The following is a 19,683-nucleotide window of genomic DNA, read 5'->3' as shown; positions in this document are numbered from 1 at the left end:
TTTCAAGAAGCACCAGTCTCGATCCATCCTGCTATATCGATGGATCGTAAAACTCGAGGTAACCGACCACATCCATCTAGTCAAATACGGTATTCGTGCGATAAATTTTCAATTTTCCCAATACGAAAGAGACGCGGTAAAAACTATTCGCGTTGAAAAAATATTCGACGTGAAACTTTCTCTGATAATTGTTTCTTTGTATTTTGTTCAGAACAGCGGACTGCTGCTCGTTGCTTTTAATATTGTAGAAAATATTGAAGATCCTCTCTTCGTCGAATATTTCTTTCTTTTATCCATTCAAGAACGAAGAAAATATTCACTAGTCCTCTTATTTAAATCTGTCTGCTTTCTGCCTTTTAATAGAAACATCGAGCAGGCTATTTGTTATTAATGGTCAATGCATATCGACTGGCGCTTAATTGAAATTTCGTCCTGAATGGTAAATATTCTCTCTCTATTTTTCTCTACGTTTAAATAAGTGGAATTAAAACGATAAAAGCCGGTGAAACTGTTTTCACCGTTCCATCACGGGCTCTCTCGAGTCGCTGTTTGAAACCATTTACAATTCTTTGGGATCTACCTTCGTACTTTGCGACGACAATGAAGGAGATATAGATAATAAAAATTAATGACAATCCTTAAAGTCAGCAAAAATTCGCGCTTAATATAAAATTTGAGGTGTCAATTACCGACAGCCCTCGCGGCACGTGTTAATAGAATCTTCGCCAAGTCAGATCGATTGGAATAAGCAAAGAGAGAATTTTCTAAGCCGTATCCGTCGGCAAAGGGAAGGAGAGACAGGAAGGGACAGCATGGTGCCTTGATGGCCAGAATTAACTGACGCCGGTCCCAGATGCAAATATCTCGTGAGTTGGAGCAATGAAGCCACCTCCGGGCTCCACCTCGATCGTGTTGCGCCGCTCGAAACTTGGGTGGTCCTCGCTAGAATTCACCGCGAAAATAATTGCAGAAGCTTCTCTGACCGTTCGAGAAACGGAACGCGTATGCTCGGTTGGAAAAGGGAAGAGAAGAAAAGGGGGATAAAAGGGGGCGAACGCCGGTCATTCAGAATATTTCAAGGCGTATTGGCAGAATCTCGCCACCGGAACGTTTTCATCGTGCTAACGGGATTATCTCGAGCTCCTTCGTCTTTTCGAAGCCCCGCGCTATATATACGTTACCGTTCGACTTTTCTATTTGGGCTTGATAAAGATCCCGGCAGGATGTAGCCGGGTTTCGGGTCGAACGAATGGAAAGCTTCGGGTTATTGGCTCGCGTGATTAATTTGTTTCTTCCTGGCTACTCTACCCTTCGACGCTTTTATTTCATCCGTGGAATTCGAGACTTACGAACAGTACACTGTTAATACTGGAATGAGAGAAAAAAAAAATTTATTAGCAGCGTGCATTCTAATTTCAACGCACGCACGACATTCGACGCTAAACGCTACTATATCCTCTTAATTAAGTCGCGTGAGTGTCGTCGCAGATAATGCAAATTGCGAGAAAAAGTTGACATTACTTTACACCCTTCTTTACTCAGCCTTTCGCGCGCTACACGAAAATGATATTTACGGTGATTCGATACTGCCTGCTTATCTTCGGGACCTACGGTCTCGGATTTCCTGAATAAATTCGGCTCCTCGTGTTTGAATTCACTCGAATCGATGAGGGAAATTAAGAATGTACGTGATGGAGCATCGGCTGTGGTGATCAAAAGTATATTTCCCAGTCTCCTTCGCGTTAAATTGAAAAGAATTGTAGTAAAGGGTTAATGATCTTCTTTTGAAAGAAAAAAAAAAGGTGAACCTGTCGACACGATACGACCGGGAAAAATCGCGATAGTGTTCCTGTTGCAACGTGAAATTATGCTATTGCGGCCGGTCGGACAAATTCGCGTGCTTGTAGCTCGCATACATGGAGGCCGGATTTTATCCTGGTGGAGCGGGAGCCAGGTAGCAAGCGTCTCGTGGAAGAAGACTCGTATTAGGCAGCGAAACAAATTGCGCCCCCGACAATCTCCACGGACGATCTATCCTTGGGCCCAGCCGGGATAGTCAAGAATCATGTTTCGCCGAGAACTCGCTGCCCCGTTCTCCCCAGGGAGCGAGAAAGCAAGGTAGATGGCCGCCTCAACTGGCCCCTAATGTATCTTCGTCCTTCTTTAACCGTTAAGGAAACTGGGTCGCCCCTTAATGATCGTTATTAATTGTTCTAACAACACTTGAAATTACCTAGGTTAATTTATAAACATTTGTACTATGCTTCTATTTGTACTGAAAAATAAAAAATAAATTCTCTATTCGAATCTGTACTTTATATCTTACAAAAGCCTAAAATAAACCCCGGTAAAATTACAAATTTCAGAAATAGTTTTACCTGCTTCTTTTTGAAATTTTTGTTTCAATCGCAGGGTCCTAAAGGCTTGACCCCCCAAAACTTGATTTCGCCGTAATGCATTGGAAGATTCTCCCGTAGCTCTTACCGGAGAAAAAGCATCCCCGTAAACGATGCGAGTTGGCACTTAGGCTTTATTGCCGGAACTTAGGTTCTCATTGCTATTAAACGGGGAAGCCGAAGAATGAGTTGGGGCAGGAGGACTCAGAGGCAGCAGTCTCTGTCTCTGTCTCACGCTCGTGTCCACCTACCATACCAAAACGTGTCGGTTTATGTTCATTTTTATGGTCGCTGATTACCAGGTACGCTAAATAAGTATCGCGTCCGATCGTCCGTTGTGTCGTAACCGGATCGGAACGATCGGGCCACAATGCTCGCTCGATATTCCCGCTCGCACGCCACGTGTACGTCACGTTACACAGGATAATCTATAGCTGCACATCGCGTACCGTTCGTGTGTGCGTGTGTCGGATTTCATCGCGAGCATCTGTAAAAGATGTTCCCGAAAATCGGTGGAACAAATTTCTCGCCGCTCCGTGAAAACGACGGAACACCGTGTGTTACTTGCCTCGCTCGAAGCTTCGTTTTTACGAAAGTGTGGCCCTGATGCGTCGAAACGTCACGAAAATCAATGTTCTTCATGTCTGTATCACGCGATAAATCGCCAGCAGGTTCGAGTTAAACGCTGGCGTGTACGGTAATCGTTCCAAAGAGCGTTAAGAATCGATGGAGAAATTTTTTCTTCCCTCTGTCATTTTTACACGAATCCGTTCGTATGTATGTTGATCGGTCGGGATAAATTTTATAGTTCCCGATCTTCGATACACCCCGCAGGCATTATTCAACTATAATGTTCGATGTTATCTGTAATTGCGAAAGGTTAACTGGATTCTGAACGTTAGAACAGTGAGAAATGCGATGAGAATTTCTGGTGAGAATTTCATAAAAATGACAGCTGTGTATACCGGCATGAATAGAACCCTTGAAGAATGACAGCTATGATTTAATCGACAAAGTCTTGCAAATTATTGTTTGATAAAACGTGTACAGGATTTTGCAATGGGTACTTTTCTCTGTTACGAAATCATGCAATCAACTATTTCGAATTGCGATCTTTTTCTACTCTTCGATTATTCAAGTAAATTAAATCATACCTGCGATCACCGATGACCCCCGTGGCAGTTAACGTGTTAATCAAAGCACAAGCACGTATCCTCCTCCGAGACTGACTGAGATACGCGACGATCGTGAGGCGGAGGTGCGCGCGATCGGTGGCTGTGTCTCGCGAAGAATTCGATGAGAGGCTTCGAAGCTCGCGAGTCGATCGAGCAACCGGGATGGAGATATCGCGTAGCCGGCAGTGACGCATAAATCTGCCCCGCGTTCCTCTATACGTGCACATTTAATTGCAGTGTACCGGTGCATCTGCGATGCACCGCCTCGCCGACGTCAGTTGCGCTTCGAATCTCCACAACGAGACCAATCGCTTGTGCTCGCCTCTGCTGCCGTTGTTCGACGTGTCCTCCGGCTCGTAGATCTTTTCGATAAAAAATACGACCCGACGAGACACTCGGGATTGTTTTTCGCTTCGAGCAGCTTTCATTTTTTCAGACTCCGAAAACTTTTTGAATTTCAATCAGACGCGATTGGAAATGATTTTTGCAGAATCGACGCGTCCAGCTGGAAGTACTTTTAACGATATTTTATCGAATCACCGACATCACTGAGGCTATGAAATTTTGATTAGATTCTTACCAAGTTATCACTGCGACAAGAACTTGTTTAAATTGTACTCAAATTGGAAGAGCTTTGATGTTTCATTGAACAGTTAATGGAGTAAGAAGAAACTTCAATGCTAAGAGGAGAAATTTTTTTCGTAATTATTCCTTAATAAGGTCGGATATTTCAATTAAATAGTTTGCTGATCAAAGGGAATAGGAAGAAGTCGTTTTATGTTTAACCAAGGAGTTATCAGTAAATGTATTCTACTTGGTAAAGTTACCTCTCCGTGATTTCTACCTCGGCTCATTCTTATTCCACTCTATCAACCGCGTAACGCAAACTTTATTTCGCCGATATAAAATGAATAACATAAGCAGGATATCGACACCAGGCTCGGAGATGCACCGGAAACCAAGCGTGCAACGAGTATCCTTTTCTTGGGTATATAAAAGAAGAGAAGCGTCGTAACACCGGGAACAATTCAACGGGATCGTAACGACTTCGACTCGTGTCGATTCTTCTTTCTTATCGCCCAGCTCCATCAAAACAGGTGAAACTGTGAAAGCAACGAAGAAAGAAGTAGCTACATCGGTGACAATAATGTTGGCCGGAAGTTGAAGGGCTTTCAGAAGTTATCAAATAGCTGTTCTTGCGGTACAAAGTGTCCTACGATCGTGCTGTAAACAGCGAGGCAGAAGACAATACCGTTTCGAAGAGTTTCGAAGAAACTGCACGAAACGGATCGTCAAATATTTGTAGGTACTCTGTAATGTTCCTGGAACTGTTCCCTTCCTCGACTTTCAGTAAACGAAAAAAGAGAGGGAAAAACAGCTCGACGAGAGAAACCAGGTTAACGGTGTTCTATCTTTTCATAAAACACCCGACCTTTTAATTAGACGTCGCATCTAGGATGTTCCACTTTCTCGCTTTAAATGCCACAGTAATTTGACGTGTTTATTCGAATGCTCCTGGCACGATGAATAAATCGCTGAACATACCAAAGAGACGAATATGTGTACAGTGAGGGCAAGTGTATTCGTACATCTCTCAATTAACCATAGAAATGTGTGGAGAGCTCGACGCGTCCACCAGTTAGAAAATATTGAAAATTTATTTTACTTATCTGAAAATATTTTTTCCCAGAATCGACCTTTGAAAAATGGACATAGCTGAATCAAAATGACCTGTAAGGTGTAGATTGGTTAGAGATTGAACTGAAAAGGTGAACGCGTTCTCCCAAAGGCCTCGTTTTTAAGAAGCAGAGTCCAGCAATTTCTCCTTTCCCACTTTTTTCATTTCCTTCCTTTTCTTTTTCTCTCGGTTTCTTTCCTTTCATGTACACTCGTCTTTCAAAGGACGGAGAGTGTCCCGAGGTCGCCGTTAAGGACACGTTTGAAATCGTTCATGCGAAATGCTCATGTGGTTCTCTCTGTCTTGCTCAGCATAAATCCTTCCCCTTTGAGATACGAAAGTGGGTTGTACTCGGGTCGCACCTATGTACCTTTGCCCTCGTAATCTAGCCGCTCTTCGAGTGGAGTACCCCCGAGTGAAGTGCGTTTCACTGTATTGTGCAACGGTCGAGCCGGATTCGCGACTCGCAAAGTCCGCATCGCGTTTCCACACCCCTGCACCCTAACCGCCGGGCTAAATCTGACCATCGACATTAGACAGTCGAACAAAAGATTTGCGACACAGTTTTCAGGGATTGATTGCCAAATTAAATAGTGTCCTTTTAATAAATCAAAATAATTTCTGACGATTACTCGTTGAAATTTAAATTAAATTAAATTTATTGGTGCGATGATACTATTAAAAAAATCTTCAACGTCCAATTCATCGTAATTTATATACAGTACAATAATTATTCACATTATATATCATCGAACCAATAAAATATCTATAATTATTCTACACAAATAAATCCTATTTGCGTACGAACAAATGGCGGAATTTCTGCATAATGGTCACTATATTATCAATTAAACAGAATATACATTTACATAACGATATTATAAACGGCCAGGGAACAATGGAACGAAACTTTGCCAACGAACGTAATAAAACCATTTATCAGTACGGTTTCCGATCATCGTTCATCCACGCCCTACGACGAATCGATCAAACTCGCCAAGGGTTCGACGATACGTATTTCAGATTGAACTTTTACCAGCTCTATTCTTCCGCGGGTCTCAAGTGTACAACGTGCGATCGTCGGAGTTGGAAACGAGCGAACACGATTCGTTTTCAACCGGGGAATGTGTCGGGCCGCGATAGCTGTACCGCTTTTCGATGGAAACTTGAAAAGAGCTTTTTCCGGCAATGGGGACGGATGACCAACGGGGAGGTGGCCGAAAGTATTATTGGATAAGTTCGAACGATTTCTTACCGAAATCGTAGGAAGTCGAGCGTCGTCGTCGGCTTGTTTTCTGACCAAGGAACGCCACTTCCGGCGCAGTTTCGATGCGTGTATAGAAGTTCCGAGCTACCACCCTAGCCCTTGAATTCAGCTGAAAACGTTGTGCGTCAGAGGGAGGAGAAATATAACCTGTTTTTCATGTCATCCCCTGGATTCCGCGAAGGATAGAACCATAGTAACGTCACTTTACGTCTAGAACCACTTAATTTGACCGAGTTGAATGAATCACGGATAAAAGTGCGCGATGCAACGTTGGAATCCGGCCAAAAAGCTTGAAAACCGAGTTACATCGCAAAAGAGAAACATTGTTGTTGTAACGTGGAGGATAACAAAGTTTAAACGCTGAATTGCTACAGGAGTGCAATTTCCGTAGTTGGATGAACTTTTTCATTGAAAAGTAAACATGTCACCTAACGAGTTAGGAAAATAAGCTAGAAGAGGTGGACACGGATATAAAATTAGGGAGTGGATCAGGATGTCGAATAGGGTAAACACACCCCTTTCGGTGCTTCTTAAAGGCATTTGATCGGGAGTGTACCCTGAAGAAATTAATGCAGAAAGATCGATACACTTTGTACATATTCTTGGCACGGAAAATCGTCGATGTAAAAGCTTTTCTCCTTAGCTGGCGCATCTTGATGGAACAAGGTTGCAGATGCAAGAACTGGGTTACCCGTTCGTCCAATATCTCGCTTAATCTACGAGCCACGATTCCTCTTCTTCCGTTCTGGCTCTTTCATTTTACACGTCACTCCTCTGTCGACAATCGGGAGCGTACTTTCTCATCGCATTGTTTCCCCTCTGTTCTCAATTAAGAAGGCAAACTGCACGACAGAAAATCAAGAAACTCGAGCTTGCTCTCGAGACAGCGTTACAAATGCCTTTTCCCTCGTTCAAACAGACAGTACTTGCATTTTCATGCCAGAGAGAGAGAGAATTTCGTTTGTCTTCAAAACGACATGCAACTTTCCAATTATGCTCTTGAAACCTCGACAATGTAGAGAATCAAAGAAACATCGGATTATTAATATCCCAGAACATGATGTCCATGACAATGTTGCAACGATGTTTCTCTTCGCGCAACCTTTACACAGGAAACTATGGAGGGTTTCTTAAGCATAGATTAAGACGCCTTAATGGATAACGAAGTTGCTGGCGTATCGAGGAAACAGGATGTCGATAGTGTTCGTGGTTGAAGACTTAGACAGGGCTCCGGAAGTGTATACTCTCTGTTGTTGTCACTGCTTTTTGGAGAGAAGAAGGGATGCGAACGGAATCTTGATCGTTTGTATAACGAGCTGTCAACGATAAACCTTGTACATCGTTATATAATTTTCAATCTCTCGTAGTTGATGCATCTTTTTTAAAAAAATATATTAGAATCACGAAGAAAGATCTTCTATTACCAGAAGAAAGCATAGACAGCGTTTCCTTCAAAAAGGGACCGTTCTCATGGATGGTACAAATTCCCGAAAGAATCAACCGCTTCCTTTTTATCGTCCTTCGCCGACGCAACCTCTCTATCTTCCTCGCCGCCTGGCTGCCTTTTTTCAACGAAAAAGAGATAAACGAGAGACGGGGATAGATCTTTTCGAAGCCCTACATGAACATCAACAACGAAGCGCAAATAAAAATAAAGGTAGGATCGAGCTAAACGCGCGGACTCCTTCGATATAGACTTTCTACCTCTCCTCGACGTTTCTCTCCTTCGCCCGCCACCTCGAACAGGACCCTAGTCTCTTTTCTGATCCGTGACTTTTTTCTAAAAGGTTCGTCCGGTGTATGTGGGGGGCCCTTTCGACCGACTGCCCCCGGTGTCATTTTGCGTACATTCAGACACACGAGTTACACCGCCCTTTCCCTTTGTACCACCGTCCTTTCTCAACCCGTTCTCTCTTCGCTCTTTTTTTCTCGTCTCGTCTCTCAGTTTAAAAGTCCTCCCATTTTTTGCTCCCATTCGGAAGAGTGAATTTTTTAATTAACCCCTTCGTTCACCTGCCCTTTGTGTAGTAGTTCAGTCTATCGATCGATGAGATTTGATAAATTATTTATTTGTCGGGAAACGGTCTTCGTTTAAGGATGGTCTGATACTAATTGGATGCCTCAATTAATCGAAAATTTAGATATAAGCTCTTTTATCCCCATTTTCCCTACATTTTTTGTCGATGATTACAAGGATTTCCGCATTAAGGAAGAATCAACCGTGAATTCCTTTGTGAAATGTTCCCCTTGTCAGTACATTTCTACTGTTTTTTCAGAAAGTTTCGGATGTAGAGACTATAACGCTAATCGTTGGCTCGCATGCACGGTAATGTAACGAACAATAACGCTTTTCTCCCGCGCTCCTTTGCTTTCTTTCTTTCGTCGAAAGCTTTCTTCCCAGTCCTCAGGGAAGCAGCAGCTGTCTCGATGGCAATATAAAAACGTCTATGCGAACGGGGCAACTGGAAAACCGTCGTTTCCTCTTGTTGCATCGTTAAATCATTCTCCCTCGTCTTACAGTTCCGTTGTCTGCTCATTAAACTTTGATAATGTGAAGATAACACGTGAGCTTCATAGAAACAATTAAATTATCTTCCAAATATAAATAGAGTGAAGAATAATATTCACTTTAGCCTCTAATTGATTTCCAAGTATTGGCACTAGGATTAGCTTGGCCCGTTTCAAAAAATTAGAACCTTCGATATTGTAAAATTTTTAAATTTCGAATTAATGATAAATTGGATAATTGTTACCTTTAAACAGACAGAATGGTCGCGTCAGAGTTTCGCAATATCTGTCCTGGCTCGTATCTGTCATTACGATCGGTAGCAATACATTTACCGGCATTAATTAAATTGGTATATCTTGCGGGTGGTGGAGAGCAAAACGTAGAGCACCCACGGCGTTCTCGATTCGTCAAAGTCAGTCGAACGCATTTCGATACTGATTTGCGGTGAACGTAATCATTCCCTTTATTAAATTCCGCCATCATTGGTTGGGCGAGGGGTTGCCGCAAACTGCTACGACTTGCCTCTTGATTCGGCCGCGTATCGAAACCAATCAGAGAAACGTCCGAAACGGCGGTTTGCCCGGCAGCATGTTTCGGATCGGTATCATCAGAAATTGAGTCCAATGATAATGCCCTTGTTAATTTCGCTCGCTCGTTGCCAAAGATCTGGCCCGATCCATTCTGTTTCGCGAATCTGCCCTCGTGTTTCTTGCTACCCGGAAGCGTTCAGTTACGTTACAGAATAATGTTTCCGTTCCATAACCGTACACTATTCCGTATACTAGATACGATCGATTTTCGACAATGTACCTGCTCTTTGAGTTGCAAAGTGTAATTATTTTCCTTGCTGTTGTGCCCTTGGCAATGAACAATTTCGGGATAGAGATATAGAATGTAATATCTATTTAACCCGTTAAATTTCATAATAAAAATGATTTAAATTTTCTACTTGCAATTTGAAGATATCATTCGGCATCGATCGTGGATCATGCGTCGGGTAATGAAAGTGTTACAGTCGTAACTTCCACTTTGTGAACGCGAAAAGCACGTGAATAGGTTTCCAGGCGACTGGTTTATAGGATAGGACGTAGTTCATAAGCCAGGTAGGCAATAGGTACCACCAAAGTAGCAGGAGGCTACGTTCGACCTAGAAAGCGACCTATATTTTAAGCATGCGGTTTTATCGCCAGGAATACATTAAGCGACACGACCTGTTCCCTAGCAGCTAGGCACGTCCGGGCAAAAACACACAAACATGCCCGATACACTGATCATTCAATGGAAATTCAGGTAGACCTTCGCAATATACATGGTAAGTTGGCGCGCTTTATGGCATACCTGTGCTACCTGTGTACGCTCGTCGCTTACGGGCGAACATTTTATCCGACAAAGGTATCGAACGGCCCTGCAAGCCAACGGCTACAAGAAAACATTTGCATACAAACGAATCACGCTGCTTTTTTACCCATGACCACGTGCTTTTCGCGAACGGATACACTGCAAGAATTTCAGCTGTTCGTCTTCGACCCATCTTCACCTTATCGTGCAGAAGGCATCGCTAGTGTACCAGAATGATTGCAATTTGATAAATAGTACGTTTCCACGGATCATTTACAGAAAAAATCATGGCACATTTGATGAACAGAATTTTTGCAATCGTGTCGCGTAACAGAGACTGTTATCTTCAGCCCATCAAATCAACGAACCAGTGCGAACCTTTGTAATCGAACAACAGGGCTTGGAGGATGATTACAGGCGAGGAGCGAACGGTTGCCTCGATTGCGCCGTTGCCTAAACGACAACGACCCTCTTTGGTCAATGAATGACCATCAGTTGGTGCGGAGTAATCGGCTGTCACCTACAAACCACGAAGAACTCTCTATCGGGGCTGATCGAAACAGAATAGGTCGCGCGATTCAACGCGGGATAAGCTTCGCTCGAAGATCAGCCCACTTGTCTGGCCAATTTTCTTGTACTCCCGAATTACCATACCGCTCGCTCCGGGCGAGCTACTCCCGAAAGAGAAAATAAAATTCGTTTGAAGAGCCGAACGCCGGAACGAATTCGATTGTCCTCTGATTTCTGATTCGATTTCCACGCGAACGTTCAAAGACTCCGCGAATTTTTTTCCTCTCGACCATTCAGAATGCTAAGTTCCTTTTACCATAGTAGATCCTATAATGTACGCTTTTTTCAGATTTCATCAATTCCGTGCAGAGTGTCACTGAAAATATTCTCTTCGAACGGAAAGAGGATATTATTTCAGGTTAAAGTGTAGGGGACAAAAAATTATTTCTTATTTGATTTTCCATTAGTGTTACTCACTCGTTTAAAAAATTATAGAACGTCTCGAAGGCGTTTGCAATTTCTTCCGGCGAGAAATTGCTATCGTTCGAAACATCAAGATGCTAGACGAAGTCGTCGAAACGATGTAATCCCTGCTAGGTCGTCGACAAAAATACTTGCTACGAAAGGATGGCCACTATCACACTAATGTTCGTCTAAGTATGGTTCTGTGTTCCATGGTTGAAGTAGCCGGATCTCTGTTATTATTTTTCCTCGGACCTCTTTTAACCACCCTCGCCACGCCGGTTCGCTCTCGAGGCTGTCTTCGTGCCAGGGGGTACAATGATATGTTCTACTGAACAACGACCGTCCAACCATAACAGACGAGATAAGACAAGATGGGACAACGGGATACGTGGACCTCTGTATTAACTTCCTCCTTTTTTTTTCCCTTGAAAATGGAACTGCTGGAAGAAACGAACGCTCTCGGAAGTCTAATCGTTCTGATCTGTCGCTTTAAGTTGTGACGCAAACTATGCTCAGGAGATTCGGAAGATATGACGTCGTTTCAACGACAAATTAACGTTCAGAGAGTTAATTGTGAAATGGTTAAACTTCGACAGTCGTATCATTCGCCAGATTAAACGTACGGTAAATCAAACTGCACCATAGTGCAATTACTCGACAGATAAAAGCAACTAGAAACTGACCGGGTGACCACTTTGTCAGACGATTGAGGGTCGTGTAAAACGATTACCGTTCGAGGCTCAAGCATTCTTAGCCAAGAGGTATGGATAAGGAGCTTATGACTGATAAATTCGTAAGACACGTGTGCGAGATTAAGTTCGATCGCAATATCAATCGTATGTACGCGCATTTATAGCCGTTGCTAATGTAATTGATGGAATACTCGAGCAAGTGAGACTTTGAAATGGAATTGAAAGTTTGAGTCATCCCTTCGAAGCTTAGCACTTTGTCATGATTGTGTTTTATCCTAACCCCATTTAATTCATTTCAGATTAGAGATTATACTGCTAATTAAGCTCGACCGCTAGATATCTTGGTACATTCCCAATAGGATTTCGTTTTTTATTGGAATTCGCTCGAATCCTCAGGCAGTTGTCCCCAAAATGATCTTCATCCCCTGTCTCGTAGACGACAAAGGGAGGTCGCGGACCAAGGGTCGATTAGTTCGGATCGAAACCCTTAAATCATCGACCAAAACGTCGTTAATTACGTGACGAACGGCAGTAATCTGGACGACCTCGAATACTTGAGCTAATTCCCATCCGGACCGAGCGACTAAGATCAGGATCATTACAGGCCGATTAGACCTTAAGGAATTAATTCAGCCATTGTCTGTGGGATTTCTGTCCGCGCCATAAACCCTTTTGACTGGAGGGTAGTACGCGTCGCTTTTCCTATCTCGCCTCCTTTCACCCTTCTCGTATCACAGCCAGTTCATTTATTCTCGCCACCCGAGGCTATTGTGATCTCCGGTTGCGTGACCGATTATCGTGTCGTTGATCGTTCTTGGGGATCTTAAATCTGCGTTTAATTCGCCATCTAATCGATTATTAACCCCTTGCATATTCGCAATATTGCCAATTTATAATTTAAATGCAAAACTACGTCTGAAATTGTAAATCGTATATTTTTCAATACCTTGCGTGATAAGAAGAATACGTCTGGACTCGTCGAGTGGCTGCTTCATCCCTTTACAGGTGTCACTAAGGGTTGGTCCCAGCACTTGTGTCGGTCCTCGAGCAGGATCGAAAGACAGCCTCTCATGCCGCGATCGCGTAATCTCGTACCCTCGTCTCTCGATCTCCTATAAAATACAGAACGTATTAATTAAACGGTGGCTGGTGATAGGGATGATGGCGACGGTGGTGGCGTTGCAACGTGTCGTAGCTCAAAGCGGTTTACAACCCCTGTAAATTCAGACTGCAGGAACAATGGACGACGCCTTAAATTCTCTCGTAGGCCGCGCAGGGAATTTAAACCCGTCCGATTTCGAGCCACTCGACGTTCCTGGAGAACGTACGCTATCAGATCGACGCGGCAAGCAATGAAACTGACTTTATTCTCTCTATTATCTTATATTACCCTTCTCCCAATGTCGACAGAGGGTGAATGTCGACGCTAAAAGTGGGTAAATTGAATGATATTGACAGGAAAGTTTCGTCAAGTGCTGTGAAGATTATTAGGGATCTTAACATCTTCCTATAATTGAAAGTGTACCAATTTCAAAGGTTTCTATTTTTTAAAATAGATAAATTTTAATCTATCGCATTTATCACCCTTATTTTTTGTAGGCTTTGATTCGGGAAGAGGAATTCCCGAAATCCACTCTCCAACTTTGATAGGTGGAAGGATGCGTATGGCATCGATTCAAAGCGACAATAAAACGTGATCTTCACGAGGTAATGTCAATTCGGACTCGCCAGGAGCCGAAGAAAAGATTCGACCCTCGCGAAGACGCGAGAAGAACGCGTAACACGCAGCCGGGGATATTTCCGAGAACCCCTCGGAAGGGTGCGAAGTCATGGCCATCCGGTCGGAGGGGTTTAGCCATCTCGAAGAAAGGACCGATCCCTCGAGGCCGATGGATGGAACCGCATTTCGTGTAAGCGGAACTCCTTCACGGCCACTTGAAGTTACGAAACAACGACGCCGCGAACCCTTAAAACGGAGACGGACAAGTTAAGTCGCCCTGAGATGAAATTCGCACCCCTGCAAAGTGCCGACAGGGAGCGACTAATCAACACCATCATTGTCTGAACCACTGCTCCAGGAAATTATTGTTTCCGTGATTTTGGATTATAGATGCTCGCCTGTTATTACCTTTAACTTTTGTATATTTCCCAAAACTATCTACTAGAATATTTATACATTTACAGTGCCAGCATAATTATCAAAATATCTACCAATATCTAACGCTTTTACTTCTCCAATTAGAGTAAACCATAATGCGAATTCCTGTTCAACGAGCCATTCAAATCGACTCTAATCGCGTCAATCCGTGTCGGCTGCATTAATTTACGTTCGAGCAGGTTCAGCGAACTACATCTGCTCGTATTAGCGGATTGTAATTATAATAATCGTACTGGTAGCGTTTCGAAGTTGGAACGTTCCCCGGGGTAACTTGAATTTTCGTCCATGGAAACGATACCGGAGGGAGATCCTCGGAGGAAGCGTCACCGGCGACAGGATTTTCGTTATCAGAGGAACGATGCGGAACAACGCAACAATGGTGGCCAGTAGCGTGAGCCGGTCCCTTCTTTTTTCCGCGCGTCTGCGCGCGTCACGACAAAAGCAACAAATCTCTTCTTTTGGGGAAAACAAAGAGGCTGGATATGAACCGTGCGCCACGTTCACCCGTGGGCTCATTGTTCCATGGTCGCGGCACAACAATTCAGAAATTGTACTTTCTACGAAAATATAAAAAACACGGAAAGAAATAGAGAACAGGAAAAAGGGGGGGGGGACATTAAAGAGCGAACGATGAAAATAGCTCACCTGAAAAAAAAACAACGATGAAGAATATTACGAGAGGCGGTATACGGCAAGTGTAGGTGTAATTACTCTTTAAAGAGCCTGGCCACCAACTGGAAAAGCGAGACCCCTCAAACCGTGACGTTTGTTATCGGAATGGCAACGGTAGACGAGAAGGGACAACGCGAATCAACGACAATGCCGTCGCAAAACTCACCCCCATCTTTTCCACGCGTCTGTGCAACGCGACAAAAGCGTCGGTCCCCTTCTTCGAGGCCGCAAAGTGTGCAGAGGAGAATCCATTCCCTCTGTCTGGCCGTGTCTATCTTCGACTTGACGCGAATTGCTGTCCGTCGACGTAACAATTTCGCCATGTGATAAACGGCCCTTTGTATCACGCGGTGATAAGCTAGCCTGCTGTCTGGCAATAACTATAGCGATACTATACGGACTGAAACTAGATTTAGTTTGTAGGCGAAGGAATTTCGTACGTCATTTGCAATGGCCATAACTATTTCATAAGTAAATCTTAATTCATGTAAGAGTTGTAATTTTTCATTTGAACGTGTCAATAAAATATTAATGCTACCTAAAATTTTTTCGAGTTTTTAATTATCTGCCGCTGTATATTAATATTTCATGACAGAGACGGAATATAAAATAACATCGTCTGAGCAGCACGTAAAATAACTGATTATACCAGACTGACAAACAAGTCTCGTTTTCCCTTCGTTAATTCGTTAGCTTCCACGGAATTCGGTATCCGGTAAGCAGGTTTTCCGGATTTCTTTTCCCGACGGACAGAAATTAGCCGACCCGTTGGCCGAAACTGGTTGCACGGTTGAACCAGCCGACACAGGGAATGTTCGTTGAAAAGGATGGCAAACGAAGAGAGGCGCGAGTTTTCGTTTGTCGCGTTCACGAACGTTTGCTCGTCCCGGCCGTAATTGCGGGGCAAAAATTCGCGAAAAGGAAAATGTGTTTGCCCGGACGTACGTTTTCGAGAGCGCTCGTAAAATCGTCGCACCGACCGAATGCAATCACGTTGGATTAAACGTTGATACGTTCCAGCTACGAGCCAAATTTTCTCTACCTCTCTTCCTCTCTCGCACTCTATGTGTTCCTGTTCCTTCTTGTACGCTGCGGTAAATCTAACGCGGTATCCTGGCGAACTGGGTCAACGTGGATCGCACGATTTTACGGGTCGTCGACGTTTAAGCAGCGATTCGATCGCGAACCAGACTTTTGAATTGGATACCAGAGAAATTAGGGAATCGACTGTGCAGCTACTCCATCGATACGTTTGCGAGCTCGTTAAGCTTGAAATCGAGCCCTTAGGAAAGTCGATCTTCTTCCGAGTATTGTGTACACGCGAATGAATTTATAGAACTTTCGGCGTGAATTAACCCACGCGGTTGATTCACCTTGGGAATAGAGGGAGAAATTGTTCTCTACCTGAAGTTGCCTCGTTACGTAAAATCCTTGGGGTAATGCGGGGGAAATCGAGTTACGATTCGAACAAAGAGTATACTTCAATTCTAAGAGCGCACCTGGTGCTAGCAAACGTAAAACGTGTGTGAAATGTGCAGCGAAAGATCAAGCGAATTGCTCTACTATTCTAAGATATTTTAGCAAGATCCTTAGAATCATAGGAAATCGTTTATTAATCGATTCTTTAGCAAAAAGAAAAAGGAAAAAGTTGGAAGTATCATTCCCCAAGAATGCCACGATTACATCAAGGATTTCAAACATTGAAATCGCTTCTTTGTTTCTAAGGGATGGTCGCGCGTCTCCCCTCTAATGCCTTTACGACGTTTCCCATCGAAATCAAATGTTCCCCGCGATCGAGAGTCGGATGATGCAAGATGAAAGACGAAGGGAGAGGCTGGAAGTCTGTCAGAAAAGGCAGCAGAGGGAGGGGAGGGGATGGCTAAAGCAGGTATAGGTAATGTACCAAAATTGCTTTACCGCCGGTCCATTTACGGAGATGAAAAGCACTCTCTGCCAAGTACACCGGTGGCTCCATCCAGGGTTCACGACAGCCCAGAAGCGTCGTATCCCGTCTCTGCCCTTCTGATGTTGGGTACCGGCGACGTCCAACCCCTCTCAATTTCAGTTTCAAGCCAACCCTTTCACCAATTTGCCGACATTGCCCGCTAGAACTTTCAGCCTAGCATTGTCGCCGACGTCGATAGCGTAGCTACTCTTCAATCAAGCTAATCGCAAACTAATGCCACCACCTCGCTTCTCTTATGTTTGTATAATTTGCTTCGAGACGTGAATTAAGTGCGTCGATCTGAATCCTTAAACAATGATTCCGTTGGCATTTAAATAATGATCGTCCGCCAAGCGAGCCGAGGGTGATCCGTGGGATCAGGTGCGCTAAAGAAAACTACCGGCAGAAATGGATTGGACCGAATTCCGGAGGGCCTCGAGGTCGATTAGGGTGAAGCCAAACGGGAGATGCGAGAGATTTCTCGAGGAAAAGCGAGCGGTGCCATCCACGTCGATTTACCCAAACGTCCATTCTTTTTTTCGCTTATTTTTCTCGATCTTCTTGCTCGACGTCTATTTACTGTTTGAGAACTAACGTTTGAAACTCTACGTTCATATTTTTCTATAAATCCTCTTAAAACCCTTAAACATTTTCCAACCAGAATTGTGGTAGCAAGACCATTTGCATCACGACTGCTTGTAATTCACGGAGTTCTAAACGAAAAACGTTGACAATTGGGGTCGAACAATTTGTAAGTGTCGAAAAAAAAAAAAGAATCGGGGTTGTTAATCGGCACGAAAACGATCCGAAAAGCACATTTTAGAGCTTTGCTGGACGAGATTGTCGGACACGCCGTAAACAGGCACGTTTCACTCAACAGATTTGTACGTGTAACGTTTTTTTCTTCTTTTTTTTTCGTTGGAAAAAATAATGGATACTGGAATTGACAGGTGTCCAATCGTATTTCCATCAGTAACCACTATTTCGGTGTCTTTATCGTTATCATGGGTGTTGTGTTTCAATTTTCCTCTTCCCGTTTTTTTTTTTTTCACCGAACTTTTTTTCCAAGAGGGAAACGTTTTCAAAAAATCAACAAGAGCATTCGTTCGCGTACATTTTTCACCGACACGGTTGCGATCATTTATTTATGAGCGCTTTTAATTCGACCGAAAGTTTCGTCCACGGGTGGACGTAATCGAGGATCGATACGCAACACTGTGGCTCGTCCATCTATATATTCCCGTGAGTCCTTGATCCTGTCGACGCTCGACAACAGTTTCGGAACACCACTATAACTGATGGACTTTTTATTTAATTACGCGCCGCGTACGCATCTGTGTACTCCTCCTTGATGCCTGAAAAGTATCGGTGCCATGGGGATTCACCCTTACGTGTTGTTGCCGTCTAATCGAACGTGAGACAATCGACAACTTTACCAAGCCTCTTTTTCTCCCCTTCTGACAGTGAGTCGAGTTGTAAGATAGACGAAGCTATCGTTTGTTCGTACTACTTGCTGGAGATTAATTTCAAAAATAAGGGACGATTCTTTGTCGTTTCGATCTACAATTACTGTTTGCAATGTTCGATCACGAAGGGCCTCTAAATGAACAAATAATTCCCGCGCCCTACGACCTTTGATTCCAACTGATATAACTGAAACGATCGGTGTTATTCCGTGAAATTCAACGTCGGCTCGAATATATTGATGGCAGTCAACCGACCGCAGACCATCAAATTTAATTTCATAAATGGCTATCGTTGGTAACCAGCGCGGTCGTGTTTGGTAGTAAGCGGTTACATGCAAACAATCCCGTCGAACTATTTGCTCGCATTCTTTCGCTAGCCGAATCGTGATCGATGGATTTTCATTTTTCACGTTCGAACGTGCCCCCATCAAATATTTGCACTGAAATTTAACGTGCGGATAATGGAAGATCGAAAGAAATTTCTAATTTGCAAATTGCCTTTTTCAGAGTTGCAATTGGATGTGTATCGTATAGCAATCGTTTATTTTGCGTTAGAAATCATCCATTTAAATTGAATCTCGGGTACTCGAGGTACTCGGTTACCTCGTAAATTAAAGGCCTAATAAACGCAACCCTTTACGTCAATTCTTGCTATCTAGCGGGGGGATTGGCTGAAAAAGCCAAACGGGGCGGGAGGTGGGCACCGACAGCTGATCACCGGCTATGAAATTTAATTTCATAAATGGCAATCGGAGGTACACGGATTGATAGTCTGTTTGCTCGTACACGGTGTGCACAAACAGTGGCGGTATCGTAATACGTATTACCCGCGGCTATCACGGGTCGCTAGTGTCCGTTCGCGAGTCGTTGCTCGATCGAAATCATCACCGGTTGAACAACTCGTCTTCTCCATTGGTCGATAATTACTTACGGCCGGCAATTAGGTAATGAACAGAAGAGAAAAGAGACGGTAGACAGAGCAAGGGAGAGAACGTTTGACCGCGATCAATCGTCGCGACAAACGAATCCATGCTGTCCCTGGCGATCGTCTACGTACGTGTCTGGCATTTTTATTCCTCGCCTCGTGGAAAAAAGCCGCGACGACCTCTCGGTTTTCCCGGACGACGCACGCAAACCTCGTAAAACGAATAAAAGCGGGGCCCGCCCATGCGTGCTATCGAATGAACCGAATTCTTTTACGTTCCAGCGAGCTCGACATCGTACCGACTAAAGGCAAAACGAAGATTTCCAGTCGGATACGGGACATCCTGAGATAGGCAGGAAGAAGAAGGCTCTTCCTTTATGCTCGGCAACTTTCTGGAAGAGAATTATGTAAAACGTTATCATTTTATTTCGACTGCCTCCTCGGTGATATACGGAATGGACCACTAACTTTGATCATCTTAACCCTT

The 19,683-nt window shown here is 43.7% G+C and overlaps 1 protein-coding gene across 3 annotated transcripts in view; it reads right to left on the bottom strand.

Annotated features, from left to right (window-relative positions):
- LOC117601228 (uncharacterized) overlaps positions 1-19,683 on the bottom strand; it is a 177,464-nt gene that overhangs the window by 15,320 nt on the left and 142,461 nt on the right. For all 3 annotated transcript variants that reach the window (XM_076692824.1, XM_076692825.1, XM_034317748.2), the window contains exon 5: positions 12,977-13,142. In XM_076692824.1, coding sequence (XP_076548939.1) covers positions 13,022-13,142 — 121 coding nt within the window. In that variant the 3' untranslated portion in view covers positions 12,977-13,021. The remainder of the gene's footprint in view (positions 1-12,976; positions 13,143-19,683) is intronic.

This window comes from Osmia lignaria, chromosome 16 (assembly GCF_051020975.1).
Source record: "Osmia lignaria lignaria isolate PbOS001 chromosome 16, iyOsmLign1, whole genome shotgun sequence".
Lineage (NCBI taxonomy): Eukaryota > Metazoa > Arthropoda > Insecta > Hymenoptera > Megachilidae > Osmia > Osmia lignaria.
Note: the sequence above shows the minus strand (reverse complement) of the source record. Positions and strands in the feature narration are given on the sequence as shown.